This window comes from Mixophyes fleayi, chromosome 11 (genome assembly GCF_038048845.1).
Source record: "Mixophyes fleayi isolate aMixFle1 chromosome 11, aMixFle1.hap1, whole genome shotgun sequence".
Taxonomy (NCBI): domain Eukaryota; kingdom Metazoa; phylum Chordata; class Amphibia; order Anura; family Limnodynastidae; genus Mixophyes; species Mixophyes fleayi.
The window spans coordinates 79,888,346-79,912,679 of NC_134412.1; the positions used below are offsets into that span (position 1 = coordinate 79,888,346).

Consider the following 24,334-nt stretch of genomic DNA (forward strand, 5'->3'; position numbering starts at 1 on the left):
GATGTACGCTATAGATTCTAGAGTGTGACTGATCAGGACGTTCAGGAGTAATACTAAATGTACACAAGTGAGACAGTGCAAATATGTCATTCAGTGTGTGTATAGTTGTGTTTTATATGAAGAAATGTAATATTGTATCCTGTGTGTTGGAAATGAACTGAAAACATTTGTGCATGCACATCTTTATGATCCTATGAATGTGATCAAATCTAACCGTGAAGTTTAAAACTAAAAAAAATACAGTTGATTCCTAGTTTATTGTTTGCAAGGGACTAAGAAGAGTTTCAATTCACGAAAGTGCAAAGCTGGTCATACACTCTGCGATACTGCAGACAATATTGGACAAATCATGATTCTATCGAAATTGATAGGTTCATTATCAGTCCTGACGGGAGATGCCTGCTACCGACTTGTGGATGGAGGATGATCGCTATTGATGTCCAAATTATCTCAGTGTCAGATAATGAATCTATCAAAGTTGACAGGGCCGCTATCAGAAAAAAGCGGTGCTAGGATGACCACTGTTAACCTGCACCAAAACTACCTCAATGCCAGACAATAATTCTCAATCATCGAAATTGAAACATTGAAATTGAAATTGTTTAAGGTTAGATTAATTATCAGTCATGGTGGAAAATGATGTCAGAAGATGACCCGTGTGTCACACTTTTACACAGAGAATATCACCGACTGGTATTAGCGCTACTAACCTGAGAGGCGCGGAGTATAATGCTCCACCGGTGTTCACCAGGGACCCCCGCAAGGAGGTTTGGGCTTGGCTGCGTGGGATGTGCAGGTCGCAGTTCTCCCAGGAAGTCACCAGTGCAGCGAATAGGGTAGTCAGACAGGCCGAGTCGAAACCAAGGAAGCGAGGTACCACGGAGAGCAGGATAGAGTAGTCAGGGACGGTCCAAAGGTCAATACCAGTGCGGGCATCCGGAAGAGAGGTCAAACAAGCCAAGGAGTCTTAACACAGGAGATTAGGAACAGGAATGCAACTAAATGCTGGAGCAGGGTAGAACCAATACTCTGGCACTAGGCATGTGTCAGAGGCTGCTTTAAGTACTCTAAGGTGCCTCCTGATTGGGTTAGGGAGATTTAGGCGGTTTAGACATGCTGGCTGCAGACAGGTGAGTAGAGATAGAGTATTGCTGCTAGGCAACAGGACGTTGATTGCGAAGAGAAGGTGTCCATCTACGGCGCCTGTGGAGAGCGCAGAGACGGCACCTGACACTGTGGTTATCTTCCAATCTCACAAATAGGCCACAAAGAAGCCAGAAAGTATGGGACCACTCGAGACGAACACCAGGATCTTGTCCAATTTAGGCACCCAAATTGCGCGTCAAAAGAATAACTATTGTGATTTTTTGACTCTCAGGGTGCGCAACAGTATTAGGTCTTGTGTTTTCCATCCTGCTTAATCAAATCCAATCTGATCGAGTTTTTATTGTTTAGGATGGTGTCGAAGTCAAATAATTAGATATGGTCATTGCAAATTAATATCTATCAATCTGATTGTCTATGTCTCAAATTATGCGAATAGCGCGCTACGACGTGGAGGAGCGTAATCAACCGCAACACGTGCGAACACTTATACACACATTTACAGGAACACATACACTTGTTATTAGTTCATATTAAAAATAGTTGCAACACTTAGTTATTTATGATGAAATGTAGCAGAGTTTAAAGTTAAACATTATAATGTTATATACACTTTATTGAGATCTAAGGTTCAGATTACAGGAAACACATATTGTTTGGTATCATTCTAATTCCCTATTTATTCGCAGATGTCCGGTTCTTTCGGCTAAGATATCTCTCCTTGCGTATGCAAGTTATGGATTATAGGGAATAAATGATCAGAATTGTATTGTGTGTGTAATGTAAATAGACCAGTTTGAACCAGCTTTCGGCGCCTGCATTTGTAATCAGCTGTACTTATATTATTGAATTGTTACTCTGCTTCTTTTTACTATTAAATCGCATTGTGCTTTGGAACCACACAATTGAAAGTGGACAATCATCATTGGATAGCGACTAGACGTACATAACAATTGGACTAAGATAAATTAGATACAGCTGTTTGCCACTCCAGCTAACCGGATCACTTCATTTCTACAAATGTTCCAGCTTGTCGTCAACTCTGCAGAATCCATTGATTTTGTTAATCCTACAGCGAAGAAGAATACTATTCCATTAGGGAGTAACATACAGTATAACCACAAGGAGGCATCTTTGGTGTCATTACTAGAGATGAGTCTTCATATTTAGGTATAAGCTCCCATATATTTTTATGTAGTGATTTCTATTTTCTATTCATACAAAAGAACTGGAGACTATAGAAAGAAATAGTGCATAGCCAAAATACATATAATTTGTTATTGTAGTAGTAATGTAGGAAAGAACTCAGCATTTATTGAGTGGAGAATCTGGAAAAGGGGGGGTGGCAAAAGCACAGTGGACACACCCACTGTGTCCGCCCCACAGCCATGAAACGGGAGGAAGGGACTGGGAAGGGGAGGGCGGACACCACACCTGCAATTGCTTAGCCTTAGCAAGACCTCATCCTACCTTTTGTTTCCATGACACCCCAACTTTCTCTCCATAGGGCCACCTTCCATGACTGGCAGCAGTAGTTACTGCCACCTTTGAGTGGAAATCGCCTGACAATGGGAATGGGTGGATTGATGGTGTCCTGATCCACTGATCAGGACAAGAATTTGCTTGGACCTTGTCCTAAAATAGCCTTCCCGCAATAGTAACAAGGGAGAGGAAGCAGATCCCACCTTCCAAAGCCGTCCCTGGGTTCTCAGGACTACTCGGCCGTCCGTCTCCGTGATTAACCATGCCTGTCCGACCAGGACTCCGCTTCTTAGCAGCAGATTGCAGTCAGTCTGTATATGTTATGTAGTTGATGCACGGACAAGACCTTAATCGGACCATTGTAAGTTCCCACACACATGGGGTGGTAAAGAAAAACAAGTGTTAAAAGCCTTGTATCTTGTCCAGCATTCAAAGCGTGTGCACCAAGCATCCCTTCAGTACAATGTACTTAACAAATGCTCCCACAGAGTTCCACTATATTGTATTGACCATTAAAGTTTGTGAACCCTCCGGGCTTTTATATGGCTACAAATGGATACAAAGATATGTTTAGAACCCTATGTGCGGAGACCTATAATACGTCATTATTGCATATTTTATACACCTTTTTATACACATATTTTATACATTGTTGTTTTTATTGATGTTGCATAATCTAGAGTCATTATACTTGAAAGTGTTGTCTGGGCTTTGGCGTGGCCATTTTTTATTTTCTGTGCGTCATACATAAGAATAGACTTCGATAGAAAGCTTGACGCCTGATCACGTCTCGCATAAATAAAGCACGTAGGATTAAACAACCACATAATTCCTGCCTCATGTTTGTCTAATCACGATCATTGTAACAATGCTCTTGTCCCTAATCAGAAACTACACAAAAAAAACAGGAATGTCTGTTTGTGTGATGAGAACCCATTAATTGTAGCTATGCCCTGTTTTCGTCGACAGGCTGAGGGCAGGCATACGCACATAGCATCAATTAGTAAATATGTGCAATTAGATGACAATTACATCATCTGTAGAGTCATCTTTCTGGAGCACAGTCAGCCATTTCCTGACAGGAAAAATACCCATTATCTGCAAAGAGAGTTAAGCACCAGGCCCAAACCATCACAGAAGCCATCACAGCCCTCAACACTTCTCCGTATTAATCCCCTGCTTACAGTAAATATAATCGCTGTGGCCTTTTAAGTAAATTAGGGTGGAAGTGTGTCACAGACAGCACTTTCCTTCATGGTATACTAAATAAATTAGCTTCTTAATGAGCTCTGGATTTGTTCTATAGTAAACCAATAAGTATTATAATTGTTCCACATTATTGGACTTGCATTATAACCTGATTCCCACAGTAGACACTTACTGATTATATTGCAGCTGTCTTGGTAATTCGGAGAAATATAATGATTTTGTAATAGAAGACATGGGGGAATATTTACTAAACTGCGGGTTTGAAAAAGTGGAGATGTTGCCTAGAGCAACCAATCAGATTCTAGCTGTCATTTTGCAGAATGTACTAAATAAATGATAACTAGAATCTGATTGGTTGCTATAGGCAACTTCTCCACTTTTTCAAACCCGCAGTTTAGTAAATATACCCCTATGGTCTTGACTCAATTATTGATAGGTTTAGCCGATTAATGTTGTGTGATAAGTATCATAACACTGCTCTACCAATTACATGACATTTTGGGCCTTAAATAACATTAAGTATCACGGTTTGGAGAGGCTCTTACAGATGTTCAGTGGTTCATCCATTGTCTCATTTGTTACGATTACTCAGCCTAGACCGTATACACGAGCAAGATTAAATTCTAGCCCCTCGGTGGCCATATTGTCATTGGACAGACAGGGAACTAGAGAACTTCCAGCGTTGCCGCAGATGTCAGGCGGTGCCTCGTGTGTATAAGGAGGTAAGCAGTGACGATCCCTTATGAAGGAGTCATGTGATTTCGTTTTTACATTGGAATGACCCCTCTTTGAAGTTTGAAGTGTGTGTGCAATAAGGTATGAAATGATTGTACAGCAGCCATGTAAATGATTTTCAATAGTTTTAGTTGCAATGCATGATGGGTAGGGAAGGGGCAAGGGCGGGACGGGACGGACCAAAAAAACCTATTTTGGGCTGGCGCGATGCCTAATTTCACTTACTTGCTGGCTGGCCCCTCCTCCGGGACCAACCACCTTCTCGTTGGCCTGCAGATCCGACCGCCCTCCCTCCCACTAATGGTTTGGCCGGATATTGCTGTCACATGGGACGCGCATCACGTGATAGGTGCCCTCCCATGTCAGAAGACAGCAGAGCGCGCTGCGCGGATAGAACAAGGTAAGTGAGGGGGTGGTATATTAATTGTGTGTGTGTGTGTATCAGCGTCAGCATATTGTGTGTAATATATATATATATATATATATATATATATATATATATATATGTGTGTGTGTCAGCATATAGTATATGTGTCAGCATATGCTATATGTGTGTGTGGCAGCATATTGTGTGTAATTTTATATATATATATATATATATATATATATATATATATATATATATATATGTGTGTGAGTGAGTGAGGGGCTAGTGAATGAATGTAGTGTGGAAGGGAGGGGGGTCTTAATATAATGTGGGGGTAGGCTATTAATTTAATTGTAGAGTGCAGGTGGGGGCTAATTATTGGGTACTATTTTATTTGTGGGGTGATGGTGGGGCAATTTAATTTAATAGTGGGGACTATGAATGTATAATGGGGTAATTGGACTTTTAATTTAATGCTGGGCTGGTTTGGGAGCTATTTATTGATTGTGGGCTGTTTGTGGAAAATGAGGTCTATTTATTAAATGTGATTATGTATTATTTAATGCCTGTGATTGTTGTGGGAAATGGTAATATTTGTTAAATGTAAATGCTATTTAAATTATTGCTGGAGCTGTTTGGAGGGAGGGAAATAGGTTTATATATTAAATGTGTGCTATCTAATATCAGGGTTGGTTGGAGGGAAAGAGATCTATTTACCAAATAAGAATTTTATTATTTTAATGTTGTGGCTGGAGGGAGGCCTAATTATAAAATGTAGGTGCTATTGATTTAACACTGGGACTGGTTGGAGTTTTCTAAATTTTATGTACCCACTTTTTTTCCAAATAGGGCGTCCAATATTCCAGGATCCAGACAACCAGCAAATGAGCTAAAGTAACCAGCAGCCACAAGTGGTGACAGTGACAAGAACTGGTAGGAGAGAGCCGGACAGTCTGCCAACTGTCCTAAATCTGGTAGGACAGCCCCGAATTTGAGTGACTGTTTCGCTTAGGACAGTTGGGAAGTATGTCCCGCTTCACCGTGTACTGCTCGTGAAGGCAGAACTGTGTGCACCTAACAGTAGTGCACACAGCATTGCCTGTGTATTTGTCTAAAATGATAAACATGCTGCATCCTAGGGGGTTACCCTGTCTAAAGTGCCTAGGCCCCCCAGAGCCTTAATCCAGCTCTGGGCCTGGGAATAAAAATATATATATGGATTAACACTAAAATAGCTTCTTTTTATATAGATAAATATATATTGTACCAAAAACCACCCTTTAAGGATGGGCCGCTACTTATGGGCCAGTGCTGTGCGCTTGCCCTCTGGGTTAAAGTCTGCCAGCCCTCCCTTGGTGAGGGGTAATAGGTCTGATAAACTATTCCCAGTCCCTGCGGTAGGCAGCTTCCTGAAGAATTGGGGGCATTAGTGATTGTTTTTTCCTTAAGCAAAGACACAGCAGCTCACAGTTGCAATACCAGTCCAAGGTCAGGGTTAAAGGAGTGTGCAGAAAGGTTTGGAGTTGTGGTGGATACTTGGATAAGGCATGCACACTTTAAGAGAACAATCCCTGTCCGCATTTGGCCCGTAAGCACAAATGAGATGCAGCCCAGTATGCCAAGTCCCTCATCAATGAAAACTATTAACTTCAGCTTAAAAAAAAAACCCCTCTGGCTGCTAATATTATGTATGCAAACAGTATCTAGTGGCCCTTAAATAATAACTCTCCTATGCTTCCACTGTACAGGACCGGAGCAGGAGCTAGTGCAGGATTTTAGAGCAGGATTCCAAATGTAAAAGGTAAAGTGGAATGGGAACTATCAGCATTTTCTTGGGGCCATTACACTCTTACATTAAGTAATGTCCCATTCCTGATTTATGTAGGTTAAACATATAATATAATAATATACACCTAAGTATGTATAGGTGAATCCTGCCCTAATAAAATAAACAAAATATGTATTACAATTAATGTAGTTTGACATGGAAGATTGACATCTGGTGACCATAAATGGTACTACCGCATTTTGTTTTTCTAGCATTGCTTTACTACAGTGTTTCCCAACTCCAGTCCTCAGGGACCCCTAACAGTGCATGTTTTCCATATCTTTGCTGGAGCACAGGTGTATTCATTACTGACTGACACATTGTACCAGATCCACAGGTGGTCCTAATTATATCACTTGTGACCTGGAAAACCTGCACTGTTAGGGGTCCCTGAGGACTGGAGTTGGGAAACACTGATTTACTAGCATCTTTTGAACAAAATTTATTGGCTTGTGGGATTCCAGGCACCTGTAATCCCAGCTAAATACACCCCAATGACACTAGAATGGCAAATAATAAAATTCATGGATACGGATCACACTTACAGTGGTTTACACACAGAGGGCCTGAGTCATTAAGGAAAGTAAGGCAAAAAAAAAGAGTAAATGTTCTCTGAGACAAACCATGTTACAATACAAGGGGTGCAAATTAGTATATTATTTTGCACATAAGTTAAATACTGGCTGTTTTCTCATCCAGCACATACTTGATAGCTTTATTTTTACACTGAATTTTAAAGTTGATCTGGGGGACATGCCTTGCCCCATCTATAAATCTGTCCCCACATTTAAAATCTACCTCCCCTCCAAAGCAACATGGTTTTACTCAGGTGCAAATTTACTACTTTTTTATGCTTTGCTCTCCTTAATGACTCAGGCCCAGAATGAGCAAACTGATCCTATTCATGGATTTATGTTTTGTAACAAAGGACGCTGCTAACTTTGCATAACTCCCTGTACCAGAATATGGCCTTAGAATGATTCTATACAGAGGAGCCTATGGAGGGTTCTAATAAGACATGGTTCTAGCAATCAGCTGTTATTGGGCCTCAGAATAGATTTTCAACACACCAAAGCAGATGGAAAAATAAGCTAAATATTAAAAAAAAAATAGTTTAATGCAGGCTTGGCTAACCTGTGGCTCTCCAGGTGTTGTCAAACTACAAGCCCCAGCATGCTTTGCCAATAAATAGCAGCTTATTGCTGGAAGGGTGTGCTGGGACTTGTAGTTTCTCAACACCTGGAGTGCTACAGGTTAGCCAAGCCTGGTTTAATGTAACAGAGGTGATTAATATTTTAAGAAAAGCTAAGGGCCACAACAATAACAGCATTTTCCCCCGCACCTCCTCACATCCACAGCGGACCATGCTAACTGATACCATCAGATGTGCATAAGACTCTATGGACATTATTCGTCAAGGGACATAAGCAATGACTTTTTGCGTACAATCATGCCACAGAATGCAGCAACTTTCAATTTATCTTCGAGCCCAAAGGACACTTACTACAGTCTACGATTTTAGGGAGGGAACGGGGCGTGGACGGGGTGTTTGGCCATAGTCAATGTACAGTAAGAGCGTGCCAAACTCAAGTGCACATAGCAGAGTCCGATTCACGTTCTGGACATCTCAAAAGTACTTGTTTTTCAGCCGTATCTCTTGATCCAGCTACAGGTCTAGTCTAAGGGTTACAGAACTGCCGCCGAATTCCAGTGCTTTGAAGTTATTTTCTTCAAACGGCAATTTTATTAAAGACAAAACCCGATGGGCTTTGCCTTTAATAAAATCGCCCTTTTAAAAAAATGACTACAAAGTGCCGGAATTCGGCGGTTCTACGGCACCACATGCATGCTGCTACATGTGTTTGCTATCAGGAGCAACTGTAAAGAAAAATATTGTATGTTCAGTAGACAATAATAACATCCTAATAAATGTATTCAATGGCAATTTAAAAAAAGCAAAAAAAAAAACCTTTTTTATTTGTTAATGTTTTAGATCCGAATTACGTGTGATCTCAAACAAACGCACATTGCGTTCAGTATGCAAGTCCTATGTCTGTATCACAGTTGATAATACCGCTGACATCGACCAGATTCAGGAACCGCTCTACAGAACCGACTTAAAAATTCCATTCAGCTTGAATTAGGGACATGTGCGGTAAAAAATGTTATAACTTTGATCTCAATCATTTTGGCTACAAAGCAATGAAGCTACGAAAAAACTAAAGTGTGTTAGCTAATTGTTACTTAATCTCCTGTTTATGCCGAGCGCCAGAAAGCTGCCAAATGCAGCCGAAGAGATCACAGCGGGGAAACAGCTGCGATTAGAGATGTGGCCGCTTCTTCGCAATCAGCTACTAATCTCACGTCGTTGACTCCCAATTTGCTCTTGTCATCTTCATGTCTAGTTAATCTGTTCTGTTCAAGGACTTTAAAGTGTGAAATGCTGAAGAGTATAGTTCAGTATTTACATAATTTGAATTTCCTTCTCTCACTCCCTGAGGTATAATCAGCAACTGTTTCAGTAAAGTATGTATTTAAACTCCTGTATTTTCCCCTTCGTTCCCCTTCGAATCATCAGAGTGACTTGTTCAGTAGCTAAAGGAGAACGTTCTCACTCGTCATAAAGGCTCTATGTGCATAGGCAAACCAAGGGGGGTTTCCTAGGGCCTGGAAACCCCCCTCCAAGCCTAGGGAACTGTATAATGGAGGAGTCTGGACCCTGCCCCCGCTTCACACGGCTCTGCTTGAAAAGGGAGAGCTGCGTGCACCTAATAGTAGTGCACGCCCACTGGCGGCATGGTGTGGACACCCCCCTCTACAAATCCTGCGTTTGCCCCTGAGGTGGCCACATCTTAACCCAGCATTCCAAATTTAGAAAGTCGTTTATAATTTTCAGTCAGACCATGAATGTGGTTCAATACTGGCACAGCGGGGAACAGGAACAGAGCAGTACTGAGCCTGCATACCATGTAATGATTACATCTGGACCCCAGTACTGTTGGGTTAAAGCATGCTTCATACATTTGAGCCACATAGCATGTGTAGCTCATATGTTTATGTTAATCTTAATGTGAGTCTCAGCAGATCACAAAACATGCATGTGCCCTGTCACCCTTTCCATCGTGCAAATTTTCAGATAGTCCCCCAAACCTACCAAAGCCGATGTATCCCCCATTTATGCAGAACTGTAATACACCTTGAATTGTGGTTGCAGGACAATAGGTGTATTTCCTTAAATATAATACCAATACAGGTCCACGTGTTAGAAATTCCTAAATGAGCCTAAAGAATGCACTTATCATCTAAATACACACAAGGGAAGGGTGTACCCAGGCTTAAAGTGTGCTATAAGCTCCCCCACCACCTTAGATCAATACCAAGACGTGATCTTGAGAACCAGTGTTAGAATCTGAGTACTCCCAGCTGGTGGGCCGAGTAATTCACTGTTCACCTCAAGCACAAGGTCAGGTAACTTTATTTCAGATTTAGGTCAAATTAAAAAGGTTCACGGCAGCAAAATGGGCGTGGCTTACATGTTTGGCTCTGTGGTATTGGTAAAATGGTAGTGTAGCTGGGTGGTTAAGAGCAAAGCTGGCGGTTTGGGGGCATCCTAGAAAGGTGAGCAACGTGCCGCTTACTCAGCCAGGACTAACTCAGAACACAATTCTAATTAAGTATTTAGAAGTGGAGCACAAATTTCTGTTAGCTGGTGGTTTATCTTCTGCATGGTAATTTGTAAAGATTGGCAGGCATAGAGTCCCACCTGATCTGTGCAGTAGTTATAGTTCTGTGTTGTCCTTGTGCCACGAGCCGGTCCTGCACTTTCCACCGATCCCTTCCATCTGACACTGCTGGTCATGTCAGACCCATCCACAGACTGAGAGCAGAGAGGTGCAGAGTCACAGATAGGTCATAGCATTGTTGTGGGTTCTACACCGAGAAGGTCTGATGGGTTTTGTCTCCACAATGACTATTCTTCTGCAGTCCAAGTAAATGAGCAGTGAAGCTGCAACACAGGTACATCCAGCTGAGATAACAGCAAGCCAGTATGAGTATCCAAGTTCATATGTGATTCCTGGGACTGTCAGAACCACCTGGAAAACACAAAAAATATTATTTATTTCCTAATTATATGTGTATACACCAGGGCCATTTGTGAACTGGAAAAATGCGGCACATTGTATAGAGAGAAAATGCGCCTGAGTGACAGGCCCATGTGTGGGCCACGCCCACATTCTGATTTTCAATGGTAATTGGTGCAAATGTGGTGCTCTATATTTCCCAGGTGGGTAAAACCATCACCTCAAAGTCTCGCCCACAACCACTCTAAACCATGTCATTAATCAATAAGAACTTTTTATCCTAAAATACTGATTGTAGGAGCATCATTTATGTGGTAATTAAGTCATGGGGTAATGGCAGGAGAAGTGTAAATATATGGTTGTTTTGTGCATCTGAGAAGGCTCTGCTCTGTGAAACTAGGGGGTAAATTTATCAAGCTGCGAGTTTCCGGCTAGTTTGAAAAGAGGAGATGTTGCCTATAGCAACCAATCAGATTCTAGCTATCAATTTGTAGAATGCCTATATGTGCCAACTCCAGCCCTTTATGTTCATTAGACAATTCAGTCCAGAAATATCATGTTTGCATTTTTGAAGCAGAAATTAGCACATTATTGCTGCTAGCATGTGTTCAGCAGAACACCCCAATCCACTCAAATTTGTCCAGATCTTTCCATATGAAGGAACAAACGTGTATGAAACCTTACCTGCAAAGCCCTCAACAACTTCACTTTATACATCTCAGATCTCATCTGAAAATATTCACTTTCTCATCTATTAGATCTATAGATCTACAGATCTACCTCTGACCTGCACCTCCTCTCTGATAACCACCTATCACTCCCACCAACAAGACTTCTCCCGCGCTGCTCCCCACTTATGGAATTCCCTACCACGCCCAATCAGCCTTTCCTACAGCCTTCAAATCTTTACACACTCTCTGATATATCATCTCTTTATTACAGGTTACCCTACTGCGAATTATAATACCCAAACTAATGCCCCCTCACAACTGTCCCAATCTCCACTCTGAGCCACATTTGTTCCTCTTCTTTCAGCTGTGCCAAGTGGCGGGCTGGCCCGGGGGTCAGGGGAGCAGCGGCAGACGCCTATTAAGGCCGGGGGGTAGGCCGGCCGCCCGCCCCCCGAATGCAAAAAACAGTTTCTCCCCCCGCGGTCGCATCCGATGTCATCAGATGCGGCCGCGTCAGCACACAGGCGGCCGCATCACATGACAGGGGATGCAGCCGCGTCATCAATGACGCGGCCGCATCCCCTGTAATATGATGCGGCCGCCTGTGTGCCCCCCGGCCATCCCTCTCCCAGCCCGCGCCTGGCTGTGCCCTCCTCCACTTAGAATGTAAGCTCTCTAATGAGCAGGGTCCTCCGTACCCTTTGTGTTTATGTATTTTGTTTACCGTGCTTGTCCTGTTTTATGTATGTCCTGTTTTCCCTACTATACAGCGCTGTGGAGCACTGTTTCGTCTTACAAATGACAATGAAAATAATAATAATAATAATAAAAGAAGAAATGGCATTTGCACTGCGTCTCCATTATCCACATTTGCAAATGACACGTTGTGTGTTCTGTACTGAGCATTACAAACTTAATCCTAAATGACATAATGATTTCCAGTAGGGTAGACTACCAATACTGCCTCCACCATTCTCTTCCAACTGGTGACAGTGTGACCTTGCAGGGGTAGAAAACCCCAGTAAACAGTTAAAGAGACATCGTTATAAAAAATAATTTTGTATAGCAGTCACATCTCACTTGGTGAAATCTTTTTCCCCAATTCTATCAGTGGCTCAGGCTATTTAGGCTACAGAGAGAGAGAAGAAGGTCAGCGGTGGGCTAGCAATTTGCTTAGCCACACCGACAGCTGTCAAAACAATATTGCAAAGACCTTGCAGATTACAGAAGTGCTACCACCTACCTCTGTCCTATATTTTAGTGCAGTATCTATGGCATACCAGAAGATGGCAGCACCTCCAGAAACACCTATTGAGGGACATAAAAATGTCAAGTTGTAAGACTAATAAAAGTTTTTACACTATGTTAACATGCTAGGAACTACATGCTTTTTCACTGTACAGTCATTTCATTTGGTTGGTCGTACTGTTTAATGATCTTGTTCCAATAAGTGTGACAGGAATGAATGAATGCGTGACTATTGTGCTGTTATTCTCTAAATGACTAGAGGACCAGCTGAAGGACCAGATAAAGAGCACAGATCTGAAGGTAAATTGTGTGTCAGTATGTACGCATGAATCGTCAGACTGATCGGACCTTTAGTTGTAGGTACAATCGTTGTAGATAAAAGACTCTCCTCTAGTCTACAAGCTTTCAAGCGTTCTCTGAAAACCCACCTCTTCAGACAAGCTTATAATATTCCTCAACCACCCTCTTAACCTTACTACATTACCCTATTACCACCTGTAATACAACTACCCCTTGACCAACATTGTTGTGTGACAGGATCATTTAGCTTATGAGTCACTTTTACCTTTGCAGTCTGGCTGGGCCGACTGCAAATGTAGACTTAACCTCATGTGTCAAACTCCCATTGTCCCGTAGAGTGTAAGCTTGCGAGCAGGGCTTTCTCACCTCTGCCTGTTTTACCCAGTTTGTTTATTAGTTTACTATGTTTGTCCCCAATTGTAAAGCGCTACGGAATATGTTGGCGCTATATAAATAAATGATGATGATGATGATGGTCGGAAAATTTCTCCAATGTGCACCTAGCCTAACAGGCTGCAGTGAAACTGGAAGTGACCCGGACGATTGGTCGGATAGCTTCCTTTTCAGCCTCCCACCTGTGAGGTCCAATCAAACGATGATTGTTGAGCGTCAGGATCGGACCCTGTGTGGTCGGCTTACACACTGAGTATCTGTCACACATCACTCAGAGGCTTTACAAACTCTGCCAGCAATTGAACTGTGAGGCGATAGGTGTATAGTTTGCCTTTGATGCCATGAAATCTACATGATGTCATTTGGGTTTCAAACAACCAGGTGCCAATAACCCATAATCATGGCAAAGTGACACGGCATGAACGGTGTGTATAGGCAGTGGGTACACTTAAACATTAATGATATATATATATATATATATAAGTAGGGCACATACCTCCTATAAGCAGCATTATGCCAGCGGCTCTGGAGAACCTCAGCTTGCGGTTATCCACGCTGCTGCCAACTCTGGTGCATTTCATCCCCAAAATCAGAACCGGTACTGCGGCAACGCTCAGAAATCCATTGACAATGACCAAGGCACGGGTCACCACGACAACCACTGTCCCGAATGCAGAAAGAGATGACCATTACTGAAAGTGGACTTTAAATAAAAAATATGTTCTTACTATGATTCCTTGTGTACTCACCTGGATGTTCACCAAGATAGGAGACAGGAATATCACAGGTCCAAATATTGGCCATGTAATCATACACGCACTCACTCCACAAGCCGCGGCATCGAGAACTCAACCCTACGGATGAGTAAGGATCCTTTGCATCTACCTAGATCACAAATTGCATGGTATCTTAGGTATCGAAAGAGCGGTTAGTGTTGTGGGTAGTGCATTGTTGTAAATACTGTGCCCTTCCTACATTGTAAAGAATCATACACTTAGGTTACTTTTGTATTCAACAACTTTTCCAAATATGACCAACCAGTACCTCCACTTCACTTATTGTGCAGGGCTTCAATGGAAAGCCCTGCACAATCAGTCTTAACCCAGAAGGTCTTCTTCTGGGTTAAGACTGTTGCTCCATGGTAAGGGCCCGTTGGCATTGCATTAAATGCCAGTTACACCGTATGCCAAACACAATCGCACTTGACATGTGCTAGTTAACAAGCACTTGTACTTGTGGCCAGAAGGGGGTCCATTAAGAGCCCTCTATGGTCCCCAATGCATTCACCACAAGTCAATGGATCTGGCAGCGACACAAACACTCTCAACAGCAAGTAGAAATGCTAGTGGGTAGATAAATACTGGCTGTTTTTTCATGTAGCACACAAATACTTGATAGCTTTATTTTTACACTGAAATTTAAAGGGGATCTAGAGCATGCCCTACCCCAACTAGAAATCTGTCCCCACATTTTAAATTTGCGTCCCCCTCCAATGCAACATGGTTTTGCCTAGATGCAAAGTTACTCTTTTTGTTTTTTTTAGCCTGCTTTACTTTCCTTAATGAATCAGGCCCACTGTGTGTATGAGAATGTAAAAAATATTAATATAAAAAGTACTGGTTATGTTTTTTTTTGTTTTACAAATAATGACAATAAGATGTTATTTATAGTAAATAACTAAAAAAGCTAGACTCTTTACAAAACAAAGATATTCTGCTACAACAAACATTTCTAGCAGTCCTTTTAAAGAGGGCTTAAATGTACATAATTGAAGCAAAATATACATTTCATGTATAAGCATATATCAATTGAAAGTAAAAAATTGAAAGTCTCTCTGTACCACATAGTACCATATAGTCACATGCATATGGTCGCACTTATTAGGGGCCGAATCAAATGGTAATATCTTGTCACTGTCATTAACAAACACTTGTCTTTTCCAGAAAAATCAGTGGGTGCATTATGGATGGGCACATGGATTGCAAATTCTAATTTAGGACATATTCGCTATGCATAATGCATAGGACACTGCCATCTCTAAGTAAATGGGTTATACACATTAATTTACTTCAGTTATACAATCCCAATCTTTCAAGACATGGGGAAAAATAAATATATCAAGCTGTGAGTTTCCGGCGGGTTTGAAAAGTGGAGATGTTGCCTATAGCAACCAATCAGATTATAGCGATCATTTATTTAGTGCATTTTACAAAATGATAGCTAGAATCTGATTGGTTGCTATAGGCAAAATCTCCACTTTTCAAACCCATCAGAAACTCGCAGCTTGACCCCATGGAGTTGTCATGGTTATATCTCATATTGAAAGAAGAAGAAAAAGAGGAAGAGTAAGAAGAAAAAAAAAGAAGAAGAATCCATATCCATGCTGCAGATTCTTTGGCGTTGATAAATAAACTGAGGTGATGATGGTAATTTGACAATTTACTCTAATAATTTGTGCATTTTTTTTCTTAAAGACTTTTTCATAAGGGGAGGCAGCCATTTTTGCAGGCTGAACCAATGTGCATGAGGAATCAATTCTCTAGGAATGAATATTAATATATCTGTGATGACACTAGTTTCCAGCGAATTGATAGGCTCACAATTCGTGTGTCACAAATACTGATGCAGCTCACAAAATGGCTGCCCCTACTGTGAATATGTGACAGATGTACTTCAATAGGGGAGGAAAATGACTGCGGTAAGAACACTCAAAATGACCAAAAAGTGTTTATGAAATGGTGGCTGTGAAGTCGGAATTTATCCAAGGCAGAGTAGTGCCATGACAGGGTTAAGGACAGGGCACAGTAAGGGATCTGGTTTGGATTAGGAAGGCTATAAGGGGGGTTAGAGATGATCAGCGCTGTGTTGTATTATTAGTAATGTTGTTGCATTGTTACTTTCAGTATATTCCTCCAATAATGCTCTGTTCTTAAAGACAAAAGGCAGCTGCTGATAATGTTAGCTGTACGGCATCTGAGATCTTCCATACATACTTTGCGGATTACATGCCCTTAAACATACACAGGTCATAGCTGGGTTAACTTCCATGGGGAATTAATCATGTCAGAAGGAAGATAGGGAAGCAGAGACATTCCTGTTCTCTCGCCCTTTCACCTATATCTTGTTGATCTAGTTTGTGGTCACAGGATTGGCATGGGTCGCTGGGTTGTCAGTATCCATCTTAGAATGGAAAGTTGTGGTTTTCAGTACATGGTTATCTCTAGGGCTCGGCCCCTATGGTTAACAGAGAGCATATAGGTATCTATAAAGTTTGGCCGCAAAGGTTAGAGGAAAAGTACCTTTAATAATGGATAGGTACCTCTAGGACTTGGCTCCTGAGGGTAGAGGAAAGGTACATCTAGGTTTTGGTGTCTATGGGTAGTAAATATATATCTCTAAGGCTGGAGCCCTGCGGGTACCGTATAGGTATCTTTAGTGATCAGCCCCTATGTGTTGAAAATAGATGCCTCCAGTGCTTGCTCACTACAGGTAGCGGATAGTTAAATTTAAGGCTCAGACCCTATGGGTAGTGGATAGGTACCTTAAGGCGTGGCACCTACCAGTAGCATTTAGGTGTCTTTAGTGATCGGCCCCTATAAGCAGTGGATAGTTAACACTGGCAGTCAGTCCCTATGGTTGGCGGATAGGTGCCTCAAGGACTCAGCCACTATGGGTAGTAGACAGGTACTCAAGGTACCTATACAGATAGGAACCCTTAGGACTTGTTCTTTTTGAATTGTGGGCAAGTCCTCTGTCTCTAGTGGTAGCAGATCGATTCCTCTATGGCTTGGTCTCCCCAGATAGTGCGTGGTTACCTGTAGGGCTTGGCTCATACAGTTGGCAGATAGGTATCTCTAGGGCTTGTCCCCTATGGGTAGATGATAGATACCTCTAGAACTCGGTGCCTATGGGCAGTGCAGTTTGACAGCTTCAGGTAGAAGCAGATTCTTTTGGTGTATGTAAAGTGTTAGCAGGGTTGGATAGGGATGTTAGTCCACACAGCGTTAAACTTAACCAAGTTGTTGATTTATTTGAGAACAGGAACAGCAGCAGTGATGCAGGCACACACAGGGTTATTGGCCGCAGCAGCTGTAACAGTTATAGAATACGGTTAGGGTAATAGGATCATATAGCAGGGTCATGGGGTCATACAGCAGCAAGATGCTGATGTCATTAATCACCAACCTCATGCACCAGTTGGCACTAGAGGACCAACAGAGAGAGTGTGAGAGAGGAGACAGCCTACGGACTTCTCTCCAACAGAGTCAAGCTGTCAGACTAGAGCACTGAGCCATCTTCTTCTACATGCCATCACAGATCTATTGCTGGTGACAGGTCCACTTTAATAGTGTATACAGGACTTAGGGGACTATTTATCAACTAATGTAATCTCCCCAAAGGACACTTACTGTGATTCAGCCTCAATTTGAAGGATCCTTCAAATCTATGATTGCTGCATTGCAGCAGATATCGTGGATATTTGCTGCTTTGCATTCTATTTCGTTTTCTGAGCAGTGCCCATAAAATAGTATGGCGACTGCTCCCAAATGCAATCTAACAAGTTCCGAAAATTAATAATTTTCGGAAGCTTGTTATGTTAATGTACGCCAGCTGAAGCTGGAGTACATCTTCGTAGTTGGTCTTCTCTTCACTTTTCATTTCTGTCCAGCTCTGACCCAAAGAGCAGAGCTGGACAGCGCATGTGCGGAGGGATCATGTGATCCCTCCCTGTCACATGACAACTGTTCGCTCTTCACACTGCACAGTAGGGTTCTCTGTGCACATGCCCAATTTTTCGATCGGCGCAGGCGCCCAGGGATTCAAAGCAGGAAACCAGATCGCAATCAAGACCGCAAGTGAAGAGCCAGTGTATAGGTAAGTGTTACACTTCACAGGAACAGACGTATTTCGGAACGGCTGTTCCTGTGGAGATTTTTTAATAAATATGAAAAATAGTTCAATCCTTATCAATGCGATAAGGAATGAAAACTATTTTTCATTATCTGCGGTGCTTGTTAAATATGCCCCAAAATCTTTTAACCATAACATAGCAAAAGGATGAATCCACAAGCTCTGCATATATAAACTGGTACTACGACAGCAGCACAAGCAGACACCCAGTGTGATGATTAGCACACGTGTCAGGCTATGCATCTCACTTAGCAACCACATGTTTTCATGTAAACACCAAAGTTTAGTGTTGTTGGGCGTTTCTCCAGATCTCTACATATAAAATGTAGAAAGCATCTCAGTTACTGAAAACTAAGCATGCACATTAGGGGATTTGATTTCACTTACTTGTACATGTCTTTCAGCACAGCCTGGGGTAGCTGTGTAGTATGAGAACCTTCCTTATTTTTCACATGATAAAACAACCCTGATTTTAGCAAAGGGCAGGGGCTAGCAAACAGGCGTTACAATTACCAGTCAATGTAGGTTGCTATGCAAGCTGGCACATACAACCCAATAGCTCTATTAGATACCGGCAGCCAGAAATTATTGAAATGCTCTGGGGCAACAGGTAAGTCCCCCCCCAACACGTTACAATTGCTTATTTTAAAAGTTATTTTACAAGTGGGGTAGCCCCTTTAATTGAAGTTATTACACAATGCATTTCAAATTTTCATGACAGTTCACCTTTAAAATTACTGTTTTCTGACTGAGCCAAACTGTGCTCTAACAGGAGATTAAACCTCTGTTGGACGTCTGACATTTACACTGCACTAACCAGCATGGTCATTCCTGGTACTGAATTAATAGTGTACTTAAACAGGGGGGGGGTGGGAATCACATAAAATATACATAATATTAGCATTGCTATCACGCATAAATAACTAAGGGGGTATATTTACTAAACTGCGGGTTTGAAAGAGTGGAGATGTTGCCTATAGCAACCAAGTGCACTAAATAAATGACAGCTAGAATCTGATTGGTTGTTATAGACAACATCTCCACTTTTTCAAACCCGCAGTTTAGTAAATCTAGCCCTAAGTGTTCTGAAATGTAACACTAATAATAATAATAATAATAATATTACACTTACACTGGCATCACAGATAATTTGTGGCTATTAGGGCCATCTGTGTTTAAAGGGTCTCCTGGGAACCGCATTGTTCTCCTTAATACACAGTGGGTGGCGTGTGGTGGACAGTTAGGGATGGCTGCACAGTAGTTCAGCTCTATGCCCTGTCTCTCACATAATATTATTCTCACAAATATAAAGCATCTAATTCTGGTGAGGAACAGTGGTAATATACACAGTATCACTATGCTCAAGGTTGTTCAGTGGATCTACTGGACTACCAGCCCCATTCAGCTGCTGGGCCATATGAGATCAACTCCCATTTCTCTTGTCATCTCACTAATCTACATTCATCCATACCCCTCACACCATTTACCTTCTCTATTTCTCCTACTCACTTTCACCACACTTCTCTCCAAACGCTTCTCTCTCCAGCATCCTACTTCTCCATCCCATGTCGTTATTCCCACCCCCCCCCCCCTCCCGCTACTTCCCTCCTCACTTTACTACATCCATGACCTGTTCTGCTCACTGCACCTTGCAATTCCCGCTATCTGCTTATGCTCCTCTTTCCCCCAAAAATGTCCCATCTACCTTGTACCTCCAATCCACTCAACCATATTCAGATATCTCCACTGCCCTCCCTGCTCTCTCCCGTTGTACTTGGGAACACGAGATCTGTTTGCAACAAACTCACATCCATCCACGTTCTATTCAATTCAAAATACTATATCATACTTGGTGATTTCAACATTCTAACTGAAAACTAGAGATGCTCAGGCTCGGTTCCTAGAGAACCGAACACATCCGAACTTAGGGGATCCCATTACCGAGTTGAGCCGGCTCGGGACTTTCGCGTGCTCTCGGAATCAAAAATGAGACAAAACGTCATTATTACGTCGTCGGATCTCGGATCCAACATAACGGTAGGTGGGAGGGAGGGCAGGCTCAAGGACAATTCCTGGGAGGGCGGGCCCAAGGACAATTCCATCTTGTACCATTTTTCTTTCCTGCCGCTGCTGTGTGCCAATGTGTCCTAGATGTGCTAGGAACTGCCGTGTGTTTCTGTCATTGCTCTGTCGCTTACCATCCAGCCAGGTCGCTGCAGTATTTGTCCGAAAGTGTATGAAAATAATATTGTTATCTGTGAGGTGGTCAAAGCTGACTGCAAATGACTTGAAATTGGTGTTATTGAGGTTAATAATAATGTAGGAACAAAAAAAAGAGCAAAAATATGTGATTTTAGCATATTTTAGGATTTACTCTAAAAAATCCAAAACCAAAAACACACAAGGGCGGCTTTGCCAAAGCCAAAACACAAAGCTAATCCAGATCCAAAACCAAAACCAGTTCACGGGGGTCAGTGAGCATCTCTACTGAAAACCTCACTGTTTCTGCCACCTCAGAACTTCCTACCTCCTCTTTTGGTCTATCCCAGTGGACTTCACTATCTCACTACTATGATGGATACTTCCTTCAGATCTTCTCTAGCTTCTGCTTCATGTATAGTTACTCCAAAGTAGCCACCCTGCTCTCCGATCACAGCCTCCTTTCCTTTATCCTCACCGTACCTCATGCCTCTACCCAGGGGCGCACGCTGGATTGTCATTCCCCCCCTGACCCCCCAAAAGAAAAAATCACGCGAGAGAGTGCTGCTGCGCATGCGCTCCGTTTCGGCAGCGCTGTCCTATACAGCAGCCGCGGCGCTGTCAAAGAAGCGTCCGCGGCGGTGCTGTATACAATACAGCACCGCCGCGGACGCTTCTTTGACAGCGCCGCGGCTGTATAGGACAGTGCCGCTACGGTGGGCACTTGATTAGCGCAGGGTGGGGGGGGGGGGGGGGGGGGTTCTGGAGACTCAAAAACCCCCCCTGCGTGCGCCACTGCTACCAGCACCTAAATCCACACGGAGAGTGACACCAAAATGCTCTTGGCCCAATTTACTTCTCACCGTCACTAAAACTACTCCTATAATTAGCCCATCCTGCCCTGATGTGACTGCCTCTTTCTACAACAGTACATTCACTCAACAGCCCAAGACAAAGCATTTACAGCCACCACGTACTGTCTCCAGCAATCCAAAAATGAACTAAGGCACAGTAAACAGAACCATTACCTGCAAAACTGGTCCAACGGAGATGACACCACTGGATAAAGACTCCAACACCGACATGAGTCCGATGCCATTAAGGGTTAGTCCGATGCCATTAAGGGTATAGTCACCATAGTAACATCTTTATCTAAGATACCTTCAGTTCTACACACATACATTCATTTGTGAATGCTACTGGAATCTTTTTCTATGAAAAACAACATTTTAGGTTTAGCGGTGCCTTAAATGTAATCATAATTATCACAACAAATAGGCTTTCCCCTCTGCTGTACTTGAAACCTATAATCCTTTGCTAATTTTGGCTTCTAAATATTACATTAAATCCAAGGCCATGGGGAGTAATGTAAACAATTGTGTAAAAATGTTGATTGTGCCTTTGCTGATACAGTCTACCGAATGTTTTTTTTAAGGGGGTTCAGGGGGCAACAGGGTTTCATGTAATTTGTTTTCAACACACCACACATGATTTCCTATACAATACAATTCTTCAATCACTCTGACTTGTGAGTTCATGAACTTTTGAAAATTTGGAAGTGCAAGATGCAGCCTTAATTGGTCCCGTACCCTGCAGTGATCAAGTCTATTAACATTAATAAAAATAAAGAAATGTTCTTAAGCTTAACAGACGTAACAGAGTCTCATTGTTTCATAGAAAAGCTACAGAGACTTCTTACCCTCCAACAGTCTGTAGCGCTGCACACAATGAAAGATACAAAGGAGAGGATCCCTAAAACAAGACTCAGGACCTCCACCGATGTGCTGCCCATTCTACATCAGTCGGCGACCGTGTCCGTCTTGGGGAAAACCATCTGAGGAATAGTAGAGTGAGAGTCTGGAAAACACAGCTCAGTGGCGATGAATTCATGCTGTGCCTGGCTGTTCTGCATTCATGAGAGCTGCACAGCAAATGATGTACGGCTTTATTTTGTATGTCTAAAATATGGTTAGTTTTTCCTCTGATGCGTTAAACAGCTATGTGCTGTGAGATGTAATGATCGGTGCCACCAGTGGTCAAATGCAGACTTTTAAAGGGGAAATCATCAAAACATGAGCTTGTTTATTAACTTTATGTGATCTGCATTATATGTTAGCTATGAAAACAATGCAGTGTATACTAGCCACCAGAATAGGTTCTATATTGTTAATATTCACAAGAATGTGGGCTCGCCACTGCATACTACTAGATTCCAGGATGTGATGTTTTGTATATACTAGTCACCAGAATAAGCTCTATATTATTTACTATTCACCAGAATGTGGGCTCTCCGCTGCATACTACTAGATTCCAGGATGTGATGTTTTGTATACTAGTCACCAGAATAAGCTCTATATTATTTACTATTCACCAGAATGTGGGCTCTCCACTGCATACTACTAGATTCAAGGATGTGATGTTTTGTTTACTAGTCACCGGAATAGACTCTATAGTGTTTACTATTCACCAGAATGTGGGCTCTCCGTTGCATACTACTAGATTCCAGGATGTGATGTTTTGTAGACTAGCCACCGGAATAGACTCTATATTGTTTACTATTCACCAGAATGTGGGCTCTCCATTACATACTACTAGATTCCAGGATGTGATATTTTGTGTACTAGTCACCAGAATGTGGGCTCTCCGTTGCATACTACTAGATTCCAGGATGTGATATTTTGTCTACTAGTCACCAGAATGTGGGCTCTCCACTACATACTACTAGATTCCAGGATGTGATATTTTGTCTACTAGTCACCAGAATGTGGGCTCTCCGTTGCATACTACTAGATTCCAGGATGTGATATTTTGTGTACTAGTCACCAGAATGTGGGTTCTCCGTTGCATACTACTAGATTCCAGGATGTGATATTTTGTGTACTAGTCACCAGAATGTGGGTTCTCCGTTGCATACTACTAGATTCCAAGATGTGATATTTTGTCTACTAGTCACCAGAATGTGGGCTCTCCGTTGCATACTACTAGATTCCAGGATGTGATGTTTTGTGTACTAGTCACCAGAATGTGGGCTCTCCGTTGCATACTACTAGATTCCAGGATGTGAACCCTTTTTTAATGTGTTTTCATTAATGCCTATAGTATTAACAGGTGACATTAATGGAATAGTTTTTTTTCTTTGTGTTGTTCTGTGATTAGATTCCACATATATATAGGACATAACTTGCATTGTATTTTCTAGCAGAGCAGAACGGACCTAGACCCGTATTGATCACCACACTTCACATCTGCTTCGGATGTACAAACACCCGATTTATGTGCGTTTTAAAACAAGCGCACATTGTGCCCAGTATGTGGGTCTTAATGAATCAGACCCTATCTGTTCATCTGTTCCACTGTTCTATTTCCTGATGCAGCGTCCCCTTGATTTCTGAAACAATTCCATTGCAACATAAAACAATTATGTCTCCCCATCAATGGAACACCTGCAATTCACTCTGCAATTATTTAACCTTTGTTCAAACTGCATTAAGAACTTATGTTACAGTAGGAATGTTCAGCTAAATTGTATGCTACAAACTTGTTGGTAACTATTATTTAAACCAACGTGAAGCACATATAGAACCCATTTTATTTACACTTACCTACATACAAAATTAGTTATTCAATAGCCACTTGTGGAACTCTCCCAACACCATCTATACTCATCTATACCCAATGACAAGATACACGCACCTCCAAACCGCATATATATCAATTGCTACAGACATAAACATCATTGCAACCCAATACTTCTCCAGCCACCAACGACCCTTCGTCCCATTTCAGGGTTTCCCTACATTTAATC

The 24,334-nt window shown here is 42.1% G+C and overlaps 1 protein-coding gene across 1 annotated transcript; it reads right to left on the reverse strand.

Moving 5' to 3' along the window:
- Positions 1 to 10,193: 10,193 nt before the first annotated feature.
- Positions 10,194 to 22,461, reverse strand: LOC142107558 (claudin-16-like). The gene is made up of 5 exons (XM_075191055.1): positions 22,229 to 22,461; positions 14,169 to 14,304; positions 13,916 to 14,080; positions 12,722 to 12,786; positions 10,194 to 10,819 (listed from the first exon to the last, which is right to left on the reverse strand). Exons 1-5 carry the CDS (start codon positions 22,319 to 22,321, stop codon positions 10,625 to 10,627), a joined length of 654 nt encoding a protein of 217 aa, XP_075047156.1. The 5' UTR covers positions 22,322 to 22,461; the 3' UTR covers positions 10,194 to 10,624.
- Positions 22,462 to 24,334: the final 1,873 nt, after the last annotated feature.

Coding starts and splice junctions, on each gene's coding strand:
- LOC142107558 (XM_075191055.1), bottom strand. CDS start 22,321: ATGGGCAGCACATCGGTGGAGGTCCTGAGTCTTGTTTTAGGGATCCTC. Junction 14,081..14,168: donor CTATCTTGGTGAACATCCAG/GTGAGTACACAA, acceptor CATTCGGGACAG/TGGTTGTCGTGGTGACCCGT. Junction 12,787..13,915: donor CATAATGCTGCTTATAGGAG/GTATGTGCCCTA, acceptor GTCCCTCAATAG/GTGTTTCTGGAGGTGCTGCC.